Source organism: Heptranchias perlo, chromosome 26 (genome assembly GCF_035084215.1).
Source record: "Heptranchias perlo isolate sHepPer1 chromosome 26, sHepPer1.hap1, whole genome shotgun sequence".
NCBI lineage: Eukaryota > Metazoa > Chordata > Chondrichthyes > Hexanchiformes > Hexanchidae > Heptranchias > Heptranchias perlo.
Window position 1 is genome coordinate 43,125,763 of NC_090350.1, and position 23,937 is coordinate 43,149,699.

At 45.5% G+C, this 23,937-nt stretch overlaps 1 protein-coding gene across 4 annotated transcripts in view; it reads right to left on the reverse strand.

Moving 5' to 3' along the window:
- The window catches only part of LOC137342747 (ribosomal protein S6 kinase 2 alpha-like), a 196,002-nt gene that overhangs the window by 59,086 nt on the left and 112,979 nt on the right, over positions 1 to 23,937 (reverse strand). Inside the window, exon 1 of one of the 4 annotated variants that reach the window (XM_068006917.1) lies at positions 6,804 to 7,008. The exons of 2 other annotated variants lie outside the window; for them this stretch is intronic. In XM_068006917.1, the coding sequence (XP_067863018.1) occupies positions 6,804 to 6,929 (126 nt within the window). In that variant the 5' untranslated portion in view covers positions 6,930 to 7,008. Of the gene's footprint in view, positions 1 to 6,803; positions 7,009 to 23,937 lie in introns of those variants that run through there. One more of the 4 variants, XM_068006920.1, reaches the window with a different exon arrangement.

Consider the following 23,937-nt stretch of genomic DNA (forward strand, 5'->3'; position numbering starts at 1 on the left):
TGGTGGTGAGCTGCCTTCTTGAACCGCTGCAGTCCGTGTGGTGACGGTTCTCCCACAGTGCTGTTAGGAAGGGAGTTCCAGGATTTTCACCCAGCGACAATGAAGGAACGGCGATATATTTCCAAGTCGGGATGGTGTGTGACTTGGAGGGGAACGTGCAGGTGGTGTTGTTCCCATGTGCCTGCTGCTCTTGTCCTTCTAGGTGGTAGAGGTCGCGGGTTTGGGAGGTGCTGTCGAAGAAGCCTTGGCAAGTTGTTGCAGTGCATCCTGTGGATGGTACACACTGCAGCCACAGTGCGCCGGTGGTGAAGGGAGTGAATGTTTCGTGTGGTGGATGGGGTGCCAATCAAGCGGGCTGCTTTATCTTGGATGGTGTCGAGCTTCTTGAGTGTTGTTGGAGCTGCACACATCCAAGCAAGTGGAGAGTATTCCATCACACTCCTGACTTGTGCCTTGTAGATGGTGGAAAGGCTTTGGGGAGTCAGGAGGTGAGTCACTCGCCGCAGAATACCCAGCCTCTGACCTGCTCTCGGAGCCACAGTATTTATATGGCTGGTCCAGTTAAGTTTCTGGTCAATGGTGACCCCCAGGATGTTGACGGTGGGGGATTCGGTGATGGTAATGCCGTTGAATGTCAGGGGGAGGTGGTTAGACTCTCTCTTGTTGGAGATGGTCATTGCCTGGCACTTGTGTGGCACGAATGTTACTTGCCACTTATGAGCCCAAGCCTGGATGTTGTCCAGGTCTTGCTGCATGCGGGCTCGGACTGCTTCATTATTTGAGGGGTTGCGAATGGAACTGAACACTGTGCAGTCATCAGCGAACATCCCCATTTCTGACCTTATGATGGAGGGAAGGTCATTGATGAAGCAGCTGAAGATGGTTGGGCCTAGGACACTGCCCTGAGGGACTCCTGCAGCAATGTCCTGGGGCTGAGATGATTGGCCTCCAACAACCACTACCATCTTCCTTTGTGCTAGGTATGACTTAAAGCTGGGACTTGCCTCCTCTGTATGCGTTAATTTCACACCAGCTAGGGCACTTAACCAATAAGCCATCAGAGGGGAACCCTAAGATAGTAAGTCTAAAAATTCAAGATCAGCAGTTATACATGCGATACCTCATAGAATTGATTTTTGTCCTTTGTATTGCAACTAGTTAATAATGAATTGCTCCTTCCTAGCTATACATCTGTGTACTGAGTTCTCCTCCTCTCTATCCGTGTTTCCAATCTCAGGAGGTACAGCATTTCCACACAAGGCTTTGGGGGTATAAATAAAAACCTTAGGCACTCTCCATATCTATGGAGGAAAGTGCAGTAATTGATAAATTGTGTTGGAGGAGATGAAACAACAGGAAAAGATTTTGAGAGGTGTACAAAGCGGCCAACAAACTTTAGTTTTAAAACTGTCGTTTCATTCCCCTCATCAGGTACGGTAGCATAGTGGTTATGTAACTGGACTAGTAATCCAGAGGCTTGGACTAATAACCTGGAAACATGAGTTCAAATTCCACCACGGCAGCTGGGGAATTTGAATTCAGTTAATTAAATAAAATCTGGAATTAATAAAAAGCTAGTGTCAGTAATGGTGACCATGAAACTACCGGATTGTCATAAAAACCTATCTGGTTCGCTAATGTTCTTTAGGGAAGGAAACCTGCCGTCCTTACCCGGGTCTGGCCTATATGTGACGCCAGACCCACAACAATGTAGTTCATTCTTAACTGCCCTCAAATGGCCTAGCAAGCCACTCAGTTGTACAATCCCGTTACAAAAAGACACAATAAAAATAAAACCAGACGGACCACTAGGCACTGGACACGACAAAGGCTAACCAAGCCCAGTCGACCCTGCAAAGCCCTCCTCACTAACATCTGGGGACTTGTGCCAAAATTGGGAGAGCTGTCCCACAGACTAGTCAAGCAACAGCCTGACATAGCCATACTCTCAGAATCATACCCCTCAGCCAACATCCCAGACTCCTCCTTCACCATCCCTGGGTATGTCCTGTCCAACCGGTGGGACAGAACCACCAGAGGTGGCAACACAGTGGTATACAGTCAGGAGGGAGTGGCCCTGGGAGTCCTCACCATTGACTCCGGATCCCATGAAGTCTCATGGCATCAGATCAAACATGGGCAAGGAAACCTCCTGATAATTACCACCTACCACCCTCCCTCAGCTATGAATTAGTACTCCTCCATGTTGAACACCACTTGGAGGAAGCAATGAGGATAGCAAGGACACAGAATGTGTCTTTTAAAAAGTACTTGGACCTGCACCTAAAGTGCTGTAAGCTGCTAGGCTACGGACCAGGTGCTGGAAGGTGGGATTAGAATGGGCACCTGGTTGTTCTTCGAGCCGGCATGGACACGATGGGCCGAATGGCCCCCTTCTGCTGTATCTTTTCTATGGTTCTATGTACTTTGGGTGGGAGACTTCAATGTCCATCATCAAGAATGGCTCGGTAGCACCACTACTGACCGAGACCTGAAGGATCATAGCTGCCGGACTGGGCCTGCGGCAGGTGGTGAGAGAACCATCACAAGGGAAAAACCTACTTGACCTCGTCCTCACCAATCTACCTATCGCAGATGCATCTGTCCATGACAGTATTGGTAGGAGTGAGCACCACACAGTCCTAGTGGAGACGAAGTCCCGTCTTCACATTGAGGAGACCGTTCATCATATTGTGTGGCACTACCACCGTACTAAATGGGATAGATTCAGAATAGATCTAGCAGCTCAAAACTGGGCATCCATGAGGCGCTGTGGGCCATCAGCAGCAGCAGAATCATATTCCACCACAATCTGTAACCTCATGGCCTGGCATATTCCTCTCTCTACCATTACCATCAAGCCAGGGGATCAACCCTGGTTCAATGAGAAGTGTAGAAGAGCATGCCAGGAGCAGCACCATGCGTAACTAAAAATGAGATGCCAACCTGGTGAAGCTACAACATGCATGCTAAACAGCAGAAGCAGCATGCTATAGACAGAGCTAAGCGATTCCACAACCAACGGATCAGATCAAAGCTCTGCAGTCCTGCCATGTCCTGTCGTGAATGGTGGTGGACAATTAAACAGCTAACGGGAGGAGGAGGCTCAATGAACATCCCCATCCTCAATGATAGCAGAGCCCAACACGTGAGTGCAAAAGACAAGGCTGAAGCGTTTACAACCAGCTTCAGCCAGAAGTGTCGAGTGGATGATCCAACTCGGCCTCCTCCCAAGATCCCCACCATCACAGAAGCCCGTCTTCAGCCAATTCGATTCACTCCATGTGATATCAAGAAATGGCTGAGTGCACTGGATACAGCAAAGGCTACAACATCCCGCCTGTAGTACTGAAGCCTTGTGCTCCAGAACTAGCCGCGCCTCCAGCCAAGCTGTTCCAGTACAGCTACAACACTGGCATCTACCCGGCAATGTGGAAAATTGCCCAGGTATGTCCTGTCCACAAAAAGCAGGACAAATCCAATCCAGCCAATTACTGCCCCATCAGTCTACTCTCAATCATCAGCAAAGTGATGGAAGGTGTCATCAACAGTGCTATCAAGCAGCACTTCCTCAACAATAAATGCTCACCGATGCTCAGTTTGGGTAGCACCAGGACCACTCCGCTCCAGATCACATTATAGCCTTCGTCCAAACATGGGCAAGAGAGCTGAATTCCAGAGATGAGGTGAGAGTAACTGCCCTTGACATCAAGGCAGCATTTAGCCGAGTGTGACTTCAAGGAGCCCTCATAAAATTGAAGTCAATGGGAATCAGGCGGAAAACTCTCCAGTGGCTGGAGTCATACCTAGCACAAAGGAAGATGGTAGTGGTTGTTGGAGGCCAATCATCTCAGCCCCAGGACATTGCTGCGTCCTAGTGTCCTAGCCCCAATTCAGCTGCTTCATCAATGACCTTCCCTCCATCATAAGGTCAGAAGCAGGGGTGTTTGCTGATGATTGCACAGTGTTCAGTTCCATTTGCAACTCCTCACATAATGAAGCAATCCGTGCCCGCATGCAGCAAGACCTGGACAACATCCAGGCTTGGGCTGATAAGTGGCAAGTAACATTCGTGCCACACAAGTGCCAGGCAATGACCATCTCCAACAAGAGAATGTCTAATCACCTCCCCTTGACATTCAATGGCATTACCATCGCTAAATCCCCCACCATCAACATCCTGGAGGTCACCATTGACCAGAAACTTAACTGGACCAGCCACATAAATACTGTGGCTACAAGAGCAGGTCAGAGGCTGGGTATTCTGCAGCGAATGACTCACCTCCCGACTCCCCAAAGCCTTTCCACCATCTACAAGGCACAACTCAGGAGCATGATGGAATACTCTCCACTTGCCTGGATGAGTGCAGCTCCAAGAAGCTTGACACCATCCAGGAGAAAGCAGCCCACATGATTGGCACCCCATCCACCATCTTAAACATTCACTCCCTCCACCACTGGCACACCGCGGCTGCAGTGTGTACCATCTACAAGATGCACTGCAACAACTCGCCAAAGCTTCTTCGACAGCACCTCCCAAACCCGTGACCTCTACCACCTGGAAGGACAAGGGCATCGGGCGCCTGGGAACACCCACCACCTGCATGTTACCCCCCAAGTCACACACCATCCTGACTTGGAAATATATCGCAGTTCCTTCATCATCGCTGGGTCAAAATCCTGGTACTCCCTACCTAACAGCACTGTGGGAGAACCTTCACCACACGGACTGCAGCGGTTTCAAGAAGGTGGCACACCACCACCTTCTCAAGGGCAATTAGGAATAGGCAATAAATGCTCACCTTGCCAGCGATGCCCACATCCCATGAATGAATTTTTAAAAACTCAAGTTAAATGCCCCTGCAAGTACTGGGGTAATACACTAAGCATTTAAACATTTATATTGTCAACATCCTCAGAGATGCCTGTGCTTAATCCTAATCCCAACAGAAATGGAACATCCTGTTTCTTATTAAGATTTTGTTGAAGTACCTTGAGCACATGGGCCGCTACTTTTTTTTATCTTCAACACAAAGGCTCTCCTAATAGCTTAGTTTGTAAAGCCAAATGTCGCTTGGCCAGAGACCATTAGATTGAATGTTTGATTCCCCATCTGTATTGAGTTAACAGAGTGGCACTTGAGGTATTACCATTGGCCTTGATGCCCCTGGTCTGTGAAGAGGAGTTAAAAATCAGCCAGGGTTTCTACTCCCGATCAATGGCCAATAACCCTTGCTAGAAAGTTTACTTGTGTCAGGCAAGGACTGGATTGGGCTCAACAGCAATGCTGCCCCCCACCCCAATAAAGTAGCCCACTGACCCTACATTCACATTCACAATGAAGAATAATTACTCAAGCGAGGTACTAGAATATAACTGGTGCCTCTTTCCCATCAAAGAGTCAAGATCATCAGGAGAGGAGAAAAGAATTGCTTAAAAGAGTAAATTAAAAAATAACATAAGGAGGTACGGCATAAGTTAAAGCTATTTTGCACACTCCTTCCGACAGAGCACACACTACTTCCACTACTGTGGGCCTTCTATTTTAAAAGATAAAAATATGCATTTACTCTGAAGTGCAGTTATGTTATGTAAGTAAATTTAGTAAGCACAGCAGAAACCAACAAATAGCAAAGATGGATGACAAGTTAATTTGCTCCTGGTGGTACTGGTTGAAGGGGCATTAGGAGAGCGCCTCACTTTTTTTTTGGACATTGTGCCATGAGATTTTTATCATCTGAACAGGTAAACAAGGTTGTGGTTTAATGTCTCTCTGATGCTACATCATTGGCTCAGGATTGTACTGGGATGTGAGCTTGGATTAGGTTCTCAAATCCTGGAGTGGGATTTCAACCAACAAACTTTTACCCAAGGTGAGAATGTTAACACTAAGACAACTAGAAACTTAATCTCTTGACAGAGGTGAATAAGCATAAGGAATGTTTTCAAAAATAAAGAGAATTCTACAGACTTTCTTCCTGAAAGCAATTGGTAATGGAGTGAACTCTTCTATATATAAACTAACACTGCAATCTATAGTCAACCCTGACCGATTACATTCTATGGTGATGTGGTCATATTGTTAAATATTTCTTTTTTATTAATGAAAATAGCAATTTCTATATCACATATTAATTAGATGACTGTTGGATGTTAAAGATTCTCTCCCTATCTTCCCCCGCCCCATAGAAACTCCTACAACAATTGTGCATATAGACCCCTCTGAAACTCTTTCCCCTCCAACCCCCCCAACAAAATGTTGTATGTGCCAATTAGGTGGTCCAGTTCCCTCTCAAAAATTGATCAAGCACTACAGATTCCCTTTTCCCTAAACTCACCTGCAATTACTAAAAACTAGTGAGACTATGTGCAGTGGGTGCATTTAGTCACAATACCGAACAGCAACTATAGTGCAACATGGAGCCCCATCAAGCTTAAGCAGCTACAATGCAGATTATTGTAACATTGAAGCTGCAGTGTCAGCTGCCACTGAAAGCCCAAAGCTAATTCAGAGCATGCAATGTAGTATGACTTCCTACAATGTCCCTTGAACAGCGCTCTCACTATCTCATCAAGCACAATACAACCACCACATCACACAGTGTGACCAGTACTACTCCTCCCAAAAGCAAGCATCACTATTGTCCCTGTAACATGAATGCTTTCACATTTCTGAAACATAGCCCAAAAAACAACAGTTTTGGTAGAAATTGCTGCTTAAAGTGACATTATTTTAGATACAAACACAAAACAATTCTTTCTAATACCTTTGCATCTAATCTAACCAGCAGCAATGTACTCACAAGTAGGCACACAAGTACCTGAACACAGTTTGATGGGTTCAAGTTGCAGATTTCAGATTGGCATTTTTTGCGTCGATTAATTGAGAAAATCTTGCGGAGATTGAACCTTTTTGGCTCCTTTTCCATAATTTTGCCATTTAGACTGCTGGGACGGATTGCATAATGTACCGTATATATACACACACACACAGACAGTATGAAGATGTTACAGCTTCAGCAGAAATTGATATGAAGCATCTAACTACCTCTTGCTACAGGAAGGAAGCAGCCTGTGCAGAAACCCCAGATCCAGATGATATCAAAGATTCAAGAGAATCTATTGGTCAGACAGAAAGCAGAATTCAAACTGCACGGAACTTGATCTTTTTCCGCCTGTACAAAGGCTTTCACCCAGTGCAGCAGTGAAGAGCAAATGCAAAAGATACCTTGATGCCACCGTAAAAAAAAAATGGAGAGGCACCTGAACATCTGTAACAGAACTTAAGACCGCAGGCTTCCTATTTATGCACTACTCCGACAAGGCCTGCAAAAAAGCAAAACATGAAGATTTCCTTTTTTAATAGACTGCTTATCAGTTCCAAAGGTAATCAAGCGCCCCTTCACCTTTCTAACAACTTGCATCATTAAATCTGATGTTCAAGTCTTTCTACTGTCTTCTGGCTGAAAAACCTAAGCATGCTGTCACCTAATCAGTAGTTTCTGATTTACCCCACCTTCTCTTTTACTCTGTTCAACTTGGCAGTGTCCTGAACTTTGGGAATTTGGACCCTTCACCTTGGTTTCTCTATTAAAAGTTACACCCTCATGCATGTTTTTGTGACTAGATAAAGAGCCACAACTTACATACTGGTATAACTCATGAGCGATACATGAAAAAAAACCATACAGCCCATCTTAGCTCAACTATCCAGATTTTTTTGGGAACAAATATTACATTTTTCCTCTTGAACTGACTCCACGAAGCTACCTGGGGCCCATTCAAAGTACTTGTGATTCTTTGAATGAAATTCTTCATGTCTGTACTAAACTTTCCATTCACCAGTTTTAACCTATGCCCCTTGTTCTAGTGCCCTGGCATATCTTGAAGTAGTGCCCTGGATTAATCATAACTATGTCATTTCAAATCTTATATATTCAAATCTCATAATTCTATAATATCCCTTCTCAGCTGCATGCTTTCAAGGATGATAATTGGCTGTCAACGATTCAGAGCCTCAGGTTTTCTAGTTTTTCCTCAATCCTGAGATGCCAGATATCAGCATTCTGCACCAAATCCATGGCTTGAATATTTTCCCTGATATTTTCTTTTATTCGTTCATGGGATGTGGGCGTCGCTGGCAAGGCCGGCATTTATTGCCCATCCCCAATTGCCCTCGAGAAGGTGGTGGTGAGCCGCCTTTGTGAACCGCTGCAGTCTGTGTGGTGACGGTTCTCCCACAGTGCTGTGAAGAAGGGAGTTCCAGGATTTTGACCCAGCGACAATGAAGGAACGGCGATATATTTCCAAGTCGGGATGGTGTGTGACTTGGAGGGGAACGTGCAGGTGGTGGTGTTCCCATGTGCGTGCTGCTCTTGTTCTTCTAGGTGGTAGAGGTCGCGGGTTTGGGAGGTGCTGTCGAAGAAGCCTTGGCGAGTTGATGCAGTGCATCCTGTGGATGGTACACACTGAAGCCACAGTGCGCCGGTGGTGAAGGGAATGAATGTTTAGGGTGGTGGATGGGGTGCCAATCAAGCGGGCTGCTTTATCTTGGATGGTGTCGAGCTTCTTGAGTGTTGTTGGAGCTGCACACATCCAAGCAAGTGGAGAGTATTCCATCACACTCCAGACTTGTGCCTTGTAGATGATGGAAAGGCTTTGCGGAGTCAGGAGGTGAGTCACTCGCCACAGAATACCCAGCCTCTGACCTGCTCTCGGAGCCACAGTATTTTTATGGCTGGTCCAGTTAAGTATCTGGTCAATGGTGACCCCCAGGATGTTGATGGTGGGGGATTCGGCGATGGTAATGCCGTTGAATGTCATGGGGAGGTGGTTGGACTCTCTCTTGTTGGAGATTGTCATTGCCTGGCACTTATCTGGCACGAATGTTACTTGCCACTTAAGAGCCCAAGCCTGGATGTTGTCCAGGTCTTGCTGCATGCGGGTCGGACTGCTTCATTATTTGAGGGGTTGCGAATGGAACTGAACACCATGCAATCATCAGCGAACATCCCCATTTCTGACCTTAAGAGGGAAGGTAATTGGCCGGATTGGATTTGTCCTGCTTTTTGTGGACAGGACATACCTGGGCAATTTTCCACATTGTCAGGTAGATGCCAGTGTTGTAGCTGTACTGGAACAGCTTGGCTAGAGGCGCAGCTAGTTCTGGAGCACAAGTCTTCAGCACCACAGCTGGGATGTTGTCGGGGCCCACAGCCTTTGCTGTATCCAGTGCACTCAGCCGTTTCTTGATATCACGTGGAGTGAATCGAATTGGCTGAAGACTGGCTTCTGTGATGGTGGGGATATCGGGAGGAGGCAGAGATGGATCATCCACTCGGCACTTCTGGCTGAAGATGGTTGCAAACGCTTCAGCCTTGTCTTTTGCACTCACGTGCTGGACTTCGCCATCATTGAGGATGGGGATGTTTGCAGAGCCTCCTCCTCCCGTTAGTTGTTTAATTGTCCACCACCATTCACGACTGGATGCGGCAGGACTGCAGAGCTTTGATCTGATCCGTTGGTTGTGGAATCGCTTAGCTCTGTCTATAACATGTTGCTTCCGCTGTTTAGCATGCATGTAGTCCTGAGTTGTAGCTTCACCAGGTTGGCACCTCATTTTTAGGTACGCCTGGTGCTGCTCCTGGCATGCTCTTCTACACTCCTCTTTGAACCAGGGTTGATCCCCTGGCTTGTTGGTAATGGTAGAGTGAGGAATATGCCGGGCCATGAGGTTACAGATTGTGCTGGAATACAATTCTGCTGCTGCTGATGGCCCACAGCGCCTCATGGATGCCCAGTTTTGAGCTGCTGGATCTGTTCTGAATCTATCCCATTTAGCATGGTGGTAGTGCCACACAACACGTTGGATGGTGTCCTCAGTGCGAAGACGGGACTTCATCTCCACGAGGACTGTGCGGTGGTCACTCCTACCAATACTGTCATGGACAGATGCATTTGCGACAGGTAGATTGGTGAGGAAGAGGTCAAATAAGTTTTTTGCTCACCACCTGCCGCAGGCCCAGTCTGGCAGCTATGTCCTTCAGGATTCGGCCAGCTCGGTCAGTAGTGGTGCTACCGAGCCACTCTTGGCGATGGACATTGAAGTCCCCCATCCAGAGTACATTTTGTGCCCTTGCTACCCTCAGTGCTTCCTCCAAGCGGTGCTCAACATGGAGGAGGACTGATTCATCAGCTGAGGGAGGACGGTAGGTGGTAATCAGCAGGAGGTTTCCTTGCCCATGTTTGACCTGATGCCATGAGATTTCACGGGGTCCAGAGTCAATGTTGAGGACTCCCAGGGCCACTCCCTCCTGACTATATATCACTGTACCGCCACCTCTGGTGGGTCTGTCCTGCCGGTGGGACAGGACATACCCAGGGATGGTGATGGAAGAGTCTGGGACGTTGGCTGAAAGGTATGATTCTGTGAGTATGGCTATGTCAGGCTGTTGCTTGACTAGTCTGTGGGACAGCTCGCCCAATGTTGGCACAAGTCCCCAGATGTTCGTAAGGAGGACCTTGCAGGGTCGACTGGGCTTGGTTTGCCGTTGTCGTTTCCGGTGCCGAGTGGTCTGATGCCGGGTGGTCTGTCCGGTTTTATTCTTATGATGACTTTTCGTAGCGAGATTTTACAACTGTGTGGCTTGCTAGGCCATTTCAGAGGGCAATTAAGAATCAACCACATTGCTGTGGGTCTGGAGTCACATTTCGGCCAGACTGGGTAAGGACGGCAGGTTTCCTTCCCTAAAGGACATTAGTGAACCAGATGGGTTTTTACGACAATCCGGTAGTTTCATGGCCATCATTACTGATACTAGCATTTTAATTCCAGATTTTTATTTAATTAATTGAATTTAATTAATTGAATTTAAATTCACCAGCTGCCGTGGCGGGATTTGAACTCATGACTATGTTACTGGATTTTAGTCCAGTAACATAACCACTATGCTACCGTACCCTGGTGAATACAGTAGTCAAGCGGGGTCAGACCAGAGCAATGTAGCTTGATATCTTCTGATTTACGCTCATCCATCATAATATGGAAGCAAGCTATAGACACCCACACCTGGTAACAGCATTTACTATCATTACAAGGTATCTCTGCACAATGACTTTGTGGTGAACGTTTGCACAGTTTTTGTAGAAACATTTTGTAACAGGGAAGGATTATCTGTAAACTTCAAATGTTAAGCTAAGTGGCAATCTTTATCAAGGAATCATTTTAAAATAATGCACCAGTGATTAAAATGATAAATGAGAACTATGAGAATGATTCCCGGCTTACAGAACCTCAGCCACTTAGATTGGCTTAAGGACCTTGGTCTAGTTACTTTAGAGCAGCATGTCAGCTGTAGCTCAGTGGTAGCACTCTCGCCTCTGAGTCAGAAGGTTGTGGGTTCATAAGAATGTATTAGGAGAAGGAGTAGGCCAAAGGGCCCTTCGAGCCTGCTCTGCCATTCAATAAGATCACGGCTGATCTTTGACCTCAACTCCACTTTCCCACCCGATCCGCAAATCCCTTGATGCCCCTGGACCCCAAAAAACTATCTATCTCAGCCTTGAATATATTCAATGACTCAGCTTCTACAGCCCTCTGGGGTGGAGAATTCCAAAGATTCACAACACTCAGTGAAGAAATTCCTCCTCGTCTCGGTCTTAAATGGCCAACCCCTTATCCTGAGATTATGCCCCCTAGTTCTAGACTCTCCAGCCCAGGGTAACAACCTCTCATCATCTACCCTGTCAAGCCCGCTCAGAATCTTTTATGTTTCAATAAGATCACCTCTCATTCTTCTAAACTCGAGAGATTGAGTAGAATGGGCCTATATTCTCTGATCATATGTCAACCCCCTCATCCCAGGAATCAATCTAGTGAACCTTCGTTGCACCGCCTCTAAGGCAAGTGCCTTAGATAAGGAGGCCAAAACTGTGCACAGTACTCCAGGTGTGGTCTCACCAAAGCCCTGTACAATTGCAGCAAGACTTCCTTACTCTTGTACTCCAACCCCATTGCAATAAAGGCCAACATTCCATTTGCCTTCCTAATTGCTTGCAGTACCTGCATGCTAACTTTCTGTGTTTCTTGTACAAGGATATCCAGATCTCTCTGAACACGAACATTGAATAGTTTCTCACCATTTAAAAAATGTTCTATTTTCCTACTCTTCCCATCAAGTGGATAACCTCACATTTCCCCACATTGTACTCCATCTGCCATCTTCTTGCCCACTCACTTAACCTGTCTATATCCCTTTGCAGACTCTTTCTGTCCTCCTCACAGCTCACTTTCCCACCTAGCTTTGTATCATCAGCAAACTTGGATACATTACACTTGGTCCCTTCATCTAAGTCATTAATATAGATTGTAAATAGCTGAGGCCCAAGCACTGATCCTTGTGGCACTCCAGTAGTTGCAGCCTGCCGACCTGAAAATGACCCATTTATTCCTACTCTCTGTTTTCTGTCAGTTAACCAATCCTCTAACCATGCAATATATTATCCTAAACCCCATGAGCCCTTATCTTGCGTAGCAACCTTTTATGTGGCAACTTATTGAATGCCTTTTGAAAATCCAAATATACTACACCCACTGGTTCCCCTTTATCTACCCTGCTAGTTACATCCTCAAAGAATGCTAATAAATTTGTCTAACATGATTTCCCTTTCATAAAACTATGTTGATTCTGCCGAATCATATTATGCTTTTTTAAGTGCCCTATCACTTCCTTAATGGATTCCAGCATTTTCCAGACGACTGATGTCAGGCTAATTGGTCTGTAGTTCCCTGTTTTCTCTCTCCCTCCTTTCTTGAATTGCGGCGTTACATTTGCCACCTTCCAATCCGCTGGGACCATTCTAGAATCTAGGGAATTTTGGAAGATCATAACCAATGCATCCACTATCTCTGCAGTCACCTCTTTTAGAACCCTCGGATGTAGGCCATCAGGTTCAGGGGATTTGTCGGCTTTTAGCCCCATTAGTTCCTCAAGTCCCCCTCCAGAGATTTGAGCTCAAAATCTAGGCTGACGCTCCCAATGCAGTACTGAGGGAGTGTTGCAAAGTCGGAGGTGCTGTCTTATCCCTCAACCAACATCACTAAAACAGATTATCCAGTCAATATCTCATTGCTGTTTGTGGGACCTTGCAAATTGGCTGCAGTGTTTCCTACATTACAACAGTGACTGCACTTCAAAAGTATTTCATTGGCTGTAAAACGCTTTGGGACGTCCTGAGGCTGTCTTTCTCTTCTTTTAGACTTAAAGGCGACATGATAGAGGGTTATAAAATTATTGATGGGCTGGATCGTGTGCCATCCAGTTTAACTGATTGGGGAGGACCAAGGGACATGAGTTTAAACTATGAGTAGGAATAGACTGGATGTTAAGCAGTTCTACTTTTCCCAGAGAGTACAGAGATTCTGGAATGCACTGCAGGCTCTTATAGTGGGTGCTGGCTCTCTGCAGGCCTTCAAGAGGGAACTTGGCATGTCCTTGACTGGGGCAGAGATCAGATCATATAAAAGGCAATTGTCTTTATAGATAACACTTGGTCCATGTGATCTTCTGGACTGGTTTTGATCGCATAAGGGGATCATAGAACCATAGAAAAGATACTGCACAGAAGGGGGCCATTCGGCCCATCGTGTCCACGCCGGCTCGAAGAACAACCAGTTGCCCATTCTAATCCCACCTTCCAGCATCCGGTCCATAACCCTGCAGCTTACAGCACTTTAGGTGCAGGTCCAGGTACTTTTTAAAAACAGTTGAGGGTCCCTGCCTCTACCATCAATTCGGGCAGCGAATTCCATACACCCACCACCCTCTGGGTAAAAAAGTTTTTCCTCATGTCCCCTCTAATCCTTCCGCCAATCATCTTAAAAGAAGAGAGGAATTTTGCAGATTATTTTTTCCCTTATTGGCCCTGGGTTTTTTCTCAGTTTCTTTTGCCTCTTCCAGGAGATTACATGGCTGTGGAGGGGGGGGGGGGGGGGGAGAGAGAAAGAGAGAGGGATTCGATAGATAGATACAGAGAAATGATTTCCTCTGTTGGGGGAATAGGACAAGAGGACACAATCTCAAAATTAGGTAAGGGTGTCCAGTGATATGAATCAATGACTGAATGACAGAACAGGCTTAAAGGGATGGGTGGCCTACTCCTATTCCCATGCCTGGGTGCACAGAGATAATTGACCATTGCTTCTTCCTTCAACTGTTATGGCATCTCCTTGATCAGGCCATCATATCTTATGGTTTAAATACTTTCCCCACCCCCAAAGAAAATAAAAGCCCACTGAATTCCCCCACCCCAAAATTCTTTGCATCCATTTTTTTTTAAGAAGAATCCTGATGGTGAAACTTCCCCCCGAGTGGCATCACTGGGGTTTTCCAGTCGGCTTGATTCCTGGAAATTATCTGAAAAACTGCTCACATTCTGTGTATGTCAGGACACCAAGTTTACACTGCAGGGGCTGTAATATGTATCCATGGGAGCAACATTTGCAAGGGTTATTTGGTTACTCAAGTTTAGAAATATACTTGCAGCAGGACTGGGTAATGTAATGAGTTACACAAACTATCCTTTTACATCTGGGAACTGGGTTTGAATCCAGCCACACTAATGAGGTGAAGGTCTCCTCTGCAAACTAGTTCCTAGACTCCCCAAAGGTAGGGGAGTCTATAACGAGGGGGCATAGATTTAAGGTGAGAGGGGAGAGATACAAAAGGGTCCAGAGGGGCAATTTTTTCACTCAAAGGGTGGTGAGTGTCTGGAACGAGCTGCCAGAGGCAGTAGTAGAGGCGGGTACAATTTTGTCTTTTAAAAAGCATTTGGACAGTTACATGGGTAAGATGGGTATAGAGGGATATGGGCCAAGTGCAGGCAATTGGGACTAGCTTAGTGGTATAAACTGGGCGACATGGACATGTTGGGCTGAAGGGCCTGTTTCCATGTTGTAACTTCTATGATTCTATGATTCTATACTGATCATGGGACTCAACATAAAACTGTCCACAATTCAGCACAAAATGACAATCTCACCGAGAAAGATCATAGAGATAGCGGTTGCAAGAAACAAATATCATTCTGGTGCAGTTGGGTGCTCTCCTAAGTTTGCACAAAGGAAAGGATGCTTTACTCTGCATCTAGCCAAACCTAAACTGGGTGATCAAAGAAGAAAATATGTTGCTGGGTATTTACTTGATGACACAATGGTGTTATCACAAGACTTTTGTTTTCAAACGAGGTGAAATTGCTTGCAGGATGCAATGTCACTGAAGGCTCTGCTCCCAGCACATCAAGTAACATTGAGGCTGTAAATCTGACTACAGAAGCTCACAAATTACATTTCACTGTGTTCTTTCCTCCAATAGATCAGTGTTAACTTCACATCTGGTAAGAAGAGTTATTCTCTATTGCTGGATTGTTGCTTGTATATGTTTGGCATCTCTCCCCATAAAAACAGCAGGAAACCCATACAATGAGACTGAAACCATCTCCTGCACATCTGATACTGTATCAATTGATATTGTGCAGTAATTTTACTCGTGCACTTAAAGCAGAATAGACTGAAAATATTTTAATTAGAGATGTCAAACTGCCAATACAGTAAATAACTTTCTGAATCTCAAATTCCATGCTGTAACAGTTATTTCCATTCCCATGCAAAGGTACTCACATAACAGCACCAATATATCCAACATGGGTTTGTGTCTGATCTCAACCACCCCACAGCACCAAGGAGTGTTTTTCAAACACAATGTATGCACCACGACTTTTTAAATGAAAAGCTTTGGTGGTTTTCAATAGAATATTTTTCATTCCTATTATTGTTCATTACTTCTGCAAACAAAATGTCTTCACAAAAGAGAGGGACGATGCAGACATTGTAGTTAGGGAGGAGGAGTGTGAAACATTGAATGGGATAAACATAGTGATGAAAGAGGAAGTATTAAGGGGATTAGCACCTTTGAAAGTAGATAAATCACCAGGGCCGATGAAATGTATCCCAGGCTATTAAAAGAAGCAAGAGAGGAAATAGCGGAGGCTCTGAGCATCATTTTCCAATCATCACTGGATGCAGGCGTGGTGCCGGGGGATTGGGGGACTGTTAACGTTGTACCGTTGTTTAAAAGGGAGCAAGGGATAGACCGAGTAATTACAGGCCAGTCAATCTAACATCGGTGGTCGGAAAATTATTGGAATCAATTCTGAGGGACAGGATAAACAGTCATTTAGAAAGGCATGGACTAATCAAGGACAGTCATCATGGATTTGTTAAGGGAAGGTCGTGTCTGACTAACTTGATTGAATTTTTTGAGGAGGTAACAAGGAAGGTAGTGCATTTGATGTAGTCTACACAGATTTTAGCAAGGCTTTTGACAAGGTCCCACATGGCACACTGGTCAAAAAAATACAAGCCCATGGGATCCGAGTGAAAGTGGCAAGTTGGATCCAAAATTGGCTCAGTGACAGGAAGCAAAGGGTAATGGTCGACGGGTGTTTGCATGACTGGAAGGATGTTTCCAGTGGGGTTCCACAGGGCTCAGTACTAGGTCCCTTGCTTTTTGTAGTATATATTAATTGGACTTAAATGTAGGGGGCATGATTAAGAAGTTTGCAGATGATACAAAAATTGGCCGTGTGGTTGATGATGAGGAGGAAAGCTGTAGACTGCAGGAAGATATCAATGGACTGGTCAGGTGGGCAGAAAAGTGGCAAATGGAATTCAATACAGAGAAATGTAAGGTAATGCATTTGGGGAGGGCAAACAAGGCAAGGGAGCACACAATAAATGGGAGGATACCGAGAGGTGTAGACGAAGTGAGGGGACCTTGGAGTGCATATCCACAGATCCCTGAAGGTAGCAGGACAGGTTGATAAGGTGGTTAAAAAGGCATATGGAATACTTTTCTTTATTAGCCAAGGCACAGAATATAAGAGCAGGTACGTTATGCTGGAACTGTATAAAACACTAGTTAGGCCACAGCTCGAGTACAGCGTACAGTTCTGGTCACCACATTACAGGAAAGATGTGATTGCACCAGAGAGGGTGCAGAGGAGATTTACGAGGATGTTGCCAGACTGGAGAATTTTAGCTATGAGGAAAGATTGAATAGGCTGGGGTGTATTCCTTGGAACAGAGGAGGCTGAGGGGTGATTTAATTGAGGTGTACAAAATTATGAGGGGGCCTATATAGAATTTTTTTTTTATTCCATCAAGGGATGTGGGCGCCGCTGGCAAGGCCAGCGTTTATTGCCCATCCCTAATTGCCCTTGACAAGGTGGTTATGAACCGCTGCAGTCTGTGTGGTGAAGGTTCTCCCACAGTGCTGTTAGGAAGGGAGTTCCAGGATTTTGACCCAGCGACAATGAAGGAACAGCGATATATTTCCAAGTCGGGATGGTGTGTGACTTGGAGGGAAACGTGCAGGTGGTGTTGTTCCCATGTGCCTGCTACCCTTGTCTTTCTCGGTGGTGGAGGTTGTGGGTTTGGGAGGTGCTGCCGAAGAAGCCTTGGCGAGTTGCTGCAGTGCATCCTGTAGATGGTACACACTGCAGCCACGGTGCGTCGGTGGTGAAGGGAGTGAATGTTTAGGGTGGTGGATGGGGTACCAATCAAGCAGGCTGCTTTGTTCTGGATGATGTCGAGCTTATTGAAAGTTGTTGCAGCTGCACTCATCCAGGCAAGTGGAGAGTATTCCATCACACTCCTGACTTGTGCCTTGTAGATGGTGGAAAGGCTTTGTAGAGTCAGGAGGTGAGTCACCCGCCGCAGAACACCCAGCCTCTGACCTGCTCTTGTAGCCACAGTATTTATATGGCTGGTCCAGTTAAGTTTCTGGTCAATGGTGACCCTCAGGATGTTGATGGTGGGGGATTCGGCGATGGTAATGCCGTTCGACATCAAGGGGAGGTGGTTGGACACACTCTTGTTGGAGATGGTAATTGCCTGGCACTTGTCTGGCACGAATGTTAATTGCCACTTATCAGCCCAAGCCTGGATGTTGTCCAGGTCTTGCTGCATGCGGGCACGGACTGCTTCATTATCTGAGGGGTTGCGAATGGAACTGAACACTGTGCAATCATCAGCGAATATCCCCATTTCTGACCTTATGATGGAGGGAAGGTCATTGATGAAGCAGCTGAAGATGGTTGGGCCTAGGACACTGCCCTGAGGAACTCCTGCAGCAATGTCCTGGGGCTGAGATGATTGGCCTCCAACAACCACTACCATCTTCCTTTGTGCTAGGTATGACTCCAACCACTGAAGAGTTTTCCCCCTGATTCCCATTGACTTCAATTTTACTAGGGCTCCTTGGTGCCACACTCAGTCAAATGATGCCTTGATGTCAAGGGCAGTCACTCTCACCTCACCTCTGGAATTCAGCTCTTTTGTCCATGTTTGGACCAAGGCTGTAATGAGATCTGGAGCCGAGTGGTCCCAGCTGAACCCAAACTGAGCATTGGTGAGCAGGTTATTGGTGAGTAAGTGCCACTTGATAGCACAATCAACGACACCTTCCATCACTTTGCTGATGATTGAGAGTAGACTGATGGGGCGGTAATTGGCTGGATTGGATTTGTCCTGCTTTTTGTGGGCAGGACATACCTAGCCAATTTTCCACATTGTTGGATAGATGCCAGTGTTGTAGCTGTACTGGAACAGCTTGGCTAGAGGCGCGGCTAGTTCTGGAGCACAAGTCTTCAGCACTACAGCTGGGATGTTGTCGGGGCCCATAAGCCTTTGCTGCATCCAGTGCACTCAGCCGTTTCTTGATATCATGCGGAGTGAATCGAATTGGCTGAAGACTGGCTTCTGTGGTGGTGGGGATATCGGGAGGAAGTTGAGATGGATCGTCCACTTGGCACTTCTGGCTGGAGATGGTTGCAAATGCTTCAGCCTTGTCTTTTGCACTCATGTGCTGGACTCTGCCACCATTGAGGATGGGAATGTTCACGGAGCCTCCTCCCGTTGTTGGAGATCAATGACCATCTCTTGTTGGAGATGGTCATTGCCTGGCACGAATGTTACTTGCCACTTATCAACCCAATCCTGGATGTTGAGTGGTTAGGAAGGACCTATTTCCCTTAGCAGAGAGGTCAATAACCAGGTGGCATAGATTTAAAGTGATTGGTCGAATGATTAGAGGAGAGCAGAGTAAATTTTTTTTCACCCAGCGGGTGGTGGGGGACTAGAACTCACTGCCTGAAAGGGTGGTAGAGGCAGAAACCCTCAACTCATTTAAAAAGTACTGGGATGCGCACCTTAACTGCCATAACCTACATTGCTACGGACCAAGTGCTGGAAAGTGGGATTAGGCTGGGTGGCTCATATCCGGCTGGCGCGGACAAGATGGGCCGAATCGCCTCCTTCTGTGCCATAAACTTTCTATGATTCCATGAATATTTGCATCAGTCAATCCCGTTAAGGAGTGTACTCCATTAACTGTGAATTGCACTGTAAACAGCACAAACTAGCACGCAGTTTCTATAATTTAAACATTAGCTGCAAGATTAACAGTCCTCTGCTGGCATCAGTGACTATATTAGCAGAAGTGTCAGAAATCAACACTGTTGGCTTGTAAAACAAGGGAAATTTCTAGCTGTATATTATTAGTTAAAAAAATCTTTAGTCAAAAAGTATTTGCTGCAGGGTGAAAATAAACTTTAAAAATATAACCAGCAGACAGGAAGTCTTTGCAGTAGCAGGAAATTTGGTAACGAATTTGGAACAGGTTGCTGGTTAGCCAAGATTTATACCATGCTCTCATGTAACCTTCAACCATTTGTGGGAAATCTTTAATCTTTCCACTTGCCCTCAATAATCCCAAAATATCTCTAGTTCTGTCCACCCCCATATTATATCCAATCCAATCTCAGCTATTTGCTACCCATTGCAGTTTCTCTCGCTTCTCCATCCATTAATCAGTCGTTTGTCTCAGTTCCTTTTTATGATTGTTTCATCTCGACATGAATGGGGGAAGGGAAGCCAACTCCTCTCTGGATAACTCCACCTACCGCAATGCCTTCCTTGTATTTATACAGACATGTGGCTCGCTGTAAGAGCAATGTGCTCACTAAATGTTTTCAAGACCAACTACTAAATCATTTTATGGTCTATGATATTGAAGGAGGGTTTCAAAAAATGAATGAAAATGTACAGCTTTGCATTATTCAGGCTAAAATTGCTGACACTAATTCTGGCTGGCTGGAAGAGGCAGCAGACAATAATACCAACTGTATTGGTTTGATGGCTGATGTTAAACCTTAGCTAACACATTCTAATCGGCTGGTCTCAAGAGTAGAGCTACAGTGTAGAAAATAAATTCAGTTCTACACCCTCTTGAGGAGATAGGGACAATACGTGTGAACATCAAAATTAAATGATTTTAACAACATATCTTGCTATAATACCTCCTTCGTCAATTTTCCCCCATCACTGCTGGCACCAAAAGCAATATGGGAAGCAAAATCCCCTACCCCTCCCCCAACTCTTAAAACAGTCATAAAACTAATCAAACAGCTGGTAATATTCTCAGAATTCTGATTAGGGATTGAAGAGTGAAACATGGAACCAAAATCCAGTCTGTGTAGACAATGGAGAGTATTTCTGATTACCATGTTGAGGGTCAAATACAACAACTATCACCACCACAACTTCCATTTATACTGTGCCTCTAACATTAAAAAATGCACCAAGGCACTTCAAACTAGGCATATAGAAAGCAGATGCTTAGCCAGAAAAGAAGGGATCAACAGGTGTGATCAAACGTTTGGTCCAAGAGTTGGGTTTTGAGCAGGCTTTAAAGGAGAGGTGGAGGGATTTAGACAGGAATGCATGCAGTCGAAGGCTGCATTGCCAATGGTGGGCCAAAAGGAAAGGGGATACACAAGAGACCAAAGTCAGAGGAACTAAGAGGGATATAGGGATGGAAGAAGGTGTGGAGAGAGAGTGGTGTTAGGCTATAAAGGTATTTGAAGACAAGGATAGGGATTCTAACTTGAGGCTTTGGGGATAGGGAACAAAGGGAGATCAGCAAGGACTGGGGTGATGGCTAAGAACGACTGTGTGGGTCACAATAGATGTAGCAAAGATATGGACAAGTTGGAGTTGAGAGTTGGGGGGGGTGTGGTGGCGGGGGAGGCTAGCAAAAGTGTTAAAGTAGTCAAATCTGGAGGTGACAATGACAAGTGTGAAAGTTTCAGCGAAGGAAGAATTGAAGTCGGGATAGCAGCAGGTGATGTTGCAGAGGTGGAAGTAAGTAGTCTTTTTGATGACAAGGATACCAAAGCTCAGGGTCGAACAAGGTTACTAACAGTCTGGTTCAGCCTGTGTGAGAGATCCAGGACAGCAACGGAATCAGTGGTAAGACAGTGGAGCTTGTGGTGGGGTCCGAAGAAAATAGCATTAGTCTTCCCAATGCTAAGCTGGAGGAAGGTAAGATTCATTTAAAATTGGATGTCAGATAAGCACAGAGGTAATCAAAAGATGTGGTGGAGTGGTAAGGCTGAGTATTCAGCTTACATGTCAAAGCTGACCCCTTTTCTGTGGATAATGTTGAAGGGGTAGCATGCAGATGAGGAGAAAGGGGGCATAGGATAAATCCTTGGTGGACTCTGGAGGTGAAGGTGCAGGGTAGGAAAATAAGTTATTGCTGAAGTGGCTCTGGCTATGTTTGGATAGGTAGGAGTGGAACCATACAAAGATGTTCCCATGAAACTGGACAGTGCAGAAGACAGGTTCGAGGGGCATGGCGTGGTTAACCATGTCAAATGTTGTAGAGAATTCGAGGAGGGATAAAGCAACATGACCACAATCATAGATGTCATTATGACTTTGGTTAGGGCCATTTCAGTATTGGGAGATGGGCAGAAACTAGGCTGGAGGTATTTGAATAGGGAGCTACAGGAGAAACGGGCAAGGATTTGGGACGAAACATGTTCAAGACTTTAGAAAGGAAAGGGAAGTTGGAGGAGGGACAACAATTGATGAGGGTGGGGTTTTTGAGGAGAGAATAATAGCAGTTTTGAAGGGAACAGAAACAGTGCTTGAGGAGAAGAAACCATTGACAATGTTAATTTTGATGTGTGCCAGGAAAAGGGAGTTGGGTGGTCAAGAGGATCAAAGGAGCAGGTGGTAGGTGTCAAAGATGAGATGAGCTTGAAGTGAGCAAGGAAGATCAAGAAGCTGCAGAGTATAGGTGGTCAGAGCGAGAGCAGGTAGGAGATTGGGGATAATTGGGGCCTGGGGGCAAGGGAAAGGGAAGAACATAGTAGAGGCAACTACACAGATCGCATTACCTGGGGCTGGGGGACTTTGAGATTACTGGATGAGGTAAGCTTGATTGGCCCAGATGGTCCTTTCTTGCCCTTCTTTTCATATGTTCTTAAGAAATGAGGGGCTGATGCAGTAGCATACAGTCACTAATCATGTCCTTGCAGAGCCACAATGTTTTACGAATGACATCAACACTCCAAAGTCTCATATCTAAGTTTGCCGATGACACAAAGATTGGTGGCATTGTAAGCAGTGTAGATGAAAACATAAAATTACAAAGGGATATTGATAGATTAGGTGAATAGGCAAAACTGTGGCAAATGGAATTCAACGTAGACAAATGTGAGGTCATCCACTTTGGATCAAAAAAGGATAGAACAGAGTACTTTCTAAATGGTAAAAAGTTAAAAACAGTGGATGTCCAAAGGGACTTCGGGGTTCAGGTACATAGATCATTGAAGTGTCATGAACAGGTGCAGAAAATAATCAAGGCGGCTAATGGAATGCTGGCTTTTATATTTAGAGGACTAGAGTACAAGGGGGCAGAAGTTATGCTGCAGCTATGCAAAACTCTGGTTATACTGCACCTGGAGTACTGTGAGCAGTTCTGGGCACCGCACCTTCGGAAGGACATATGGGCCTTGGAGGGAGTGCAGCGTAGCTTTACTAGAATGATACCCGGACTTCAAGGGTTAAGTTACGAGGAGAGATTACACAAATTGGGGTTGTATTCTCTGGAGTTTCGAAGGTTAAGGGGTGATCTGATCGAAGTTTATAAGATATTAAGGGGAACAGATAGGGTGGATAGAGAGAAACTATTTCCGCTGGTTAGGGATTCTAGGAGTAGGGGGAACAGTCTAAAAATTAGAGCCAGACCTTTCAGGAGTGAGATTAGAAAACATTTCTACATACAAAGGGTGGTAGAAGTTTGGAACTCTCTTCCGCAAACGGCAATTGATACTAGCTCAATTGCTAAATTTAAATCTGAGATAGATAGCTTTTTGGCAACCAAAGGTATTAAGGGATTTGGGCCAAAGGCAGGTATATGGAGCTAGATCACAGATCAGCCATGATCTTATCAAATGGCAGAGCAGCCTCGAGCAGGCTGAATGGCCTACTCCTGTTCTTATATGCCTATGTTTATGGAGCTTAGTCAAGCTGCCATGATGGTTCAGTGGATAAAGGCACTATCTAGTGTGCTGAACTTTACAGACAGGGAAGGTTCCACTTTCCATTCCTGGTTTAGGGAAAGGGAATCATTAGTGAGTGTCCTGGATGCAGAAATAAAGAAAATCAAACAGAAGACTTCAGTGACAGATTACTATCCAGTAACCCTCCATTGGAAAGTACATTAGTGTAGAGAGAATCAGGCCTGGCTGGAATGTCCACTAAATTGAACAGTTTGATGTTCACCATCTAGCCTCACACATGAAGAATGGCCACTTACACGAGGCACTGGAGGGCTGTCAACAGTCATGAAATTATACTCCAGCATGGATCAGTATTGCTGGAGAGGAGAGGTGAAAGGAGGGACAAAATTGGGAGGAAAACTTGGTAGTGCTATCATCTTGTCATTCAAAATTGAAGTGGATGGAATCACTAGAAACGATAGGAGGCATGAGAAAATATAGAATGACAGGCAGGGGAGAACAAGAGAC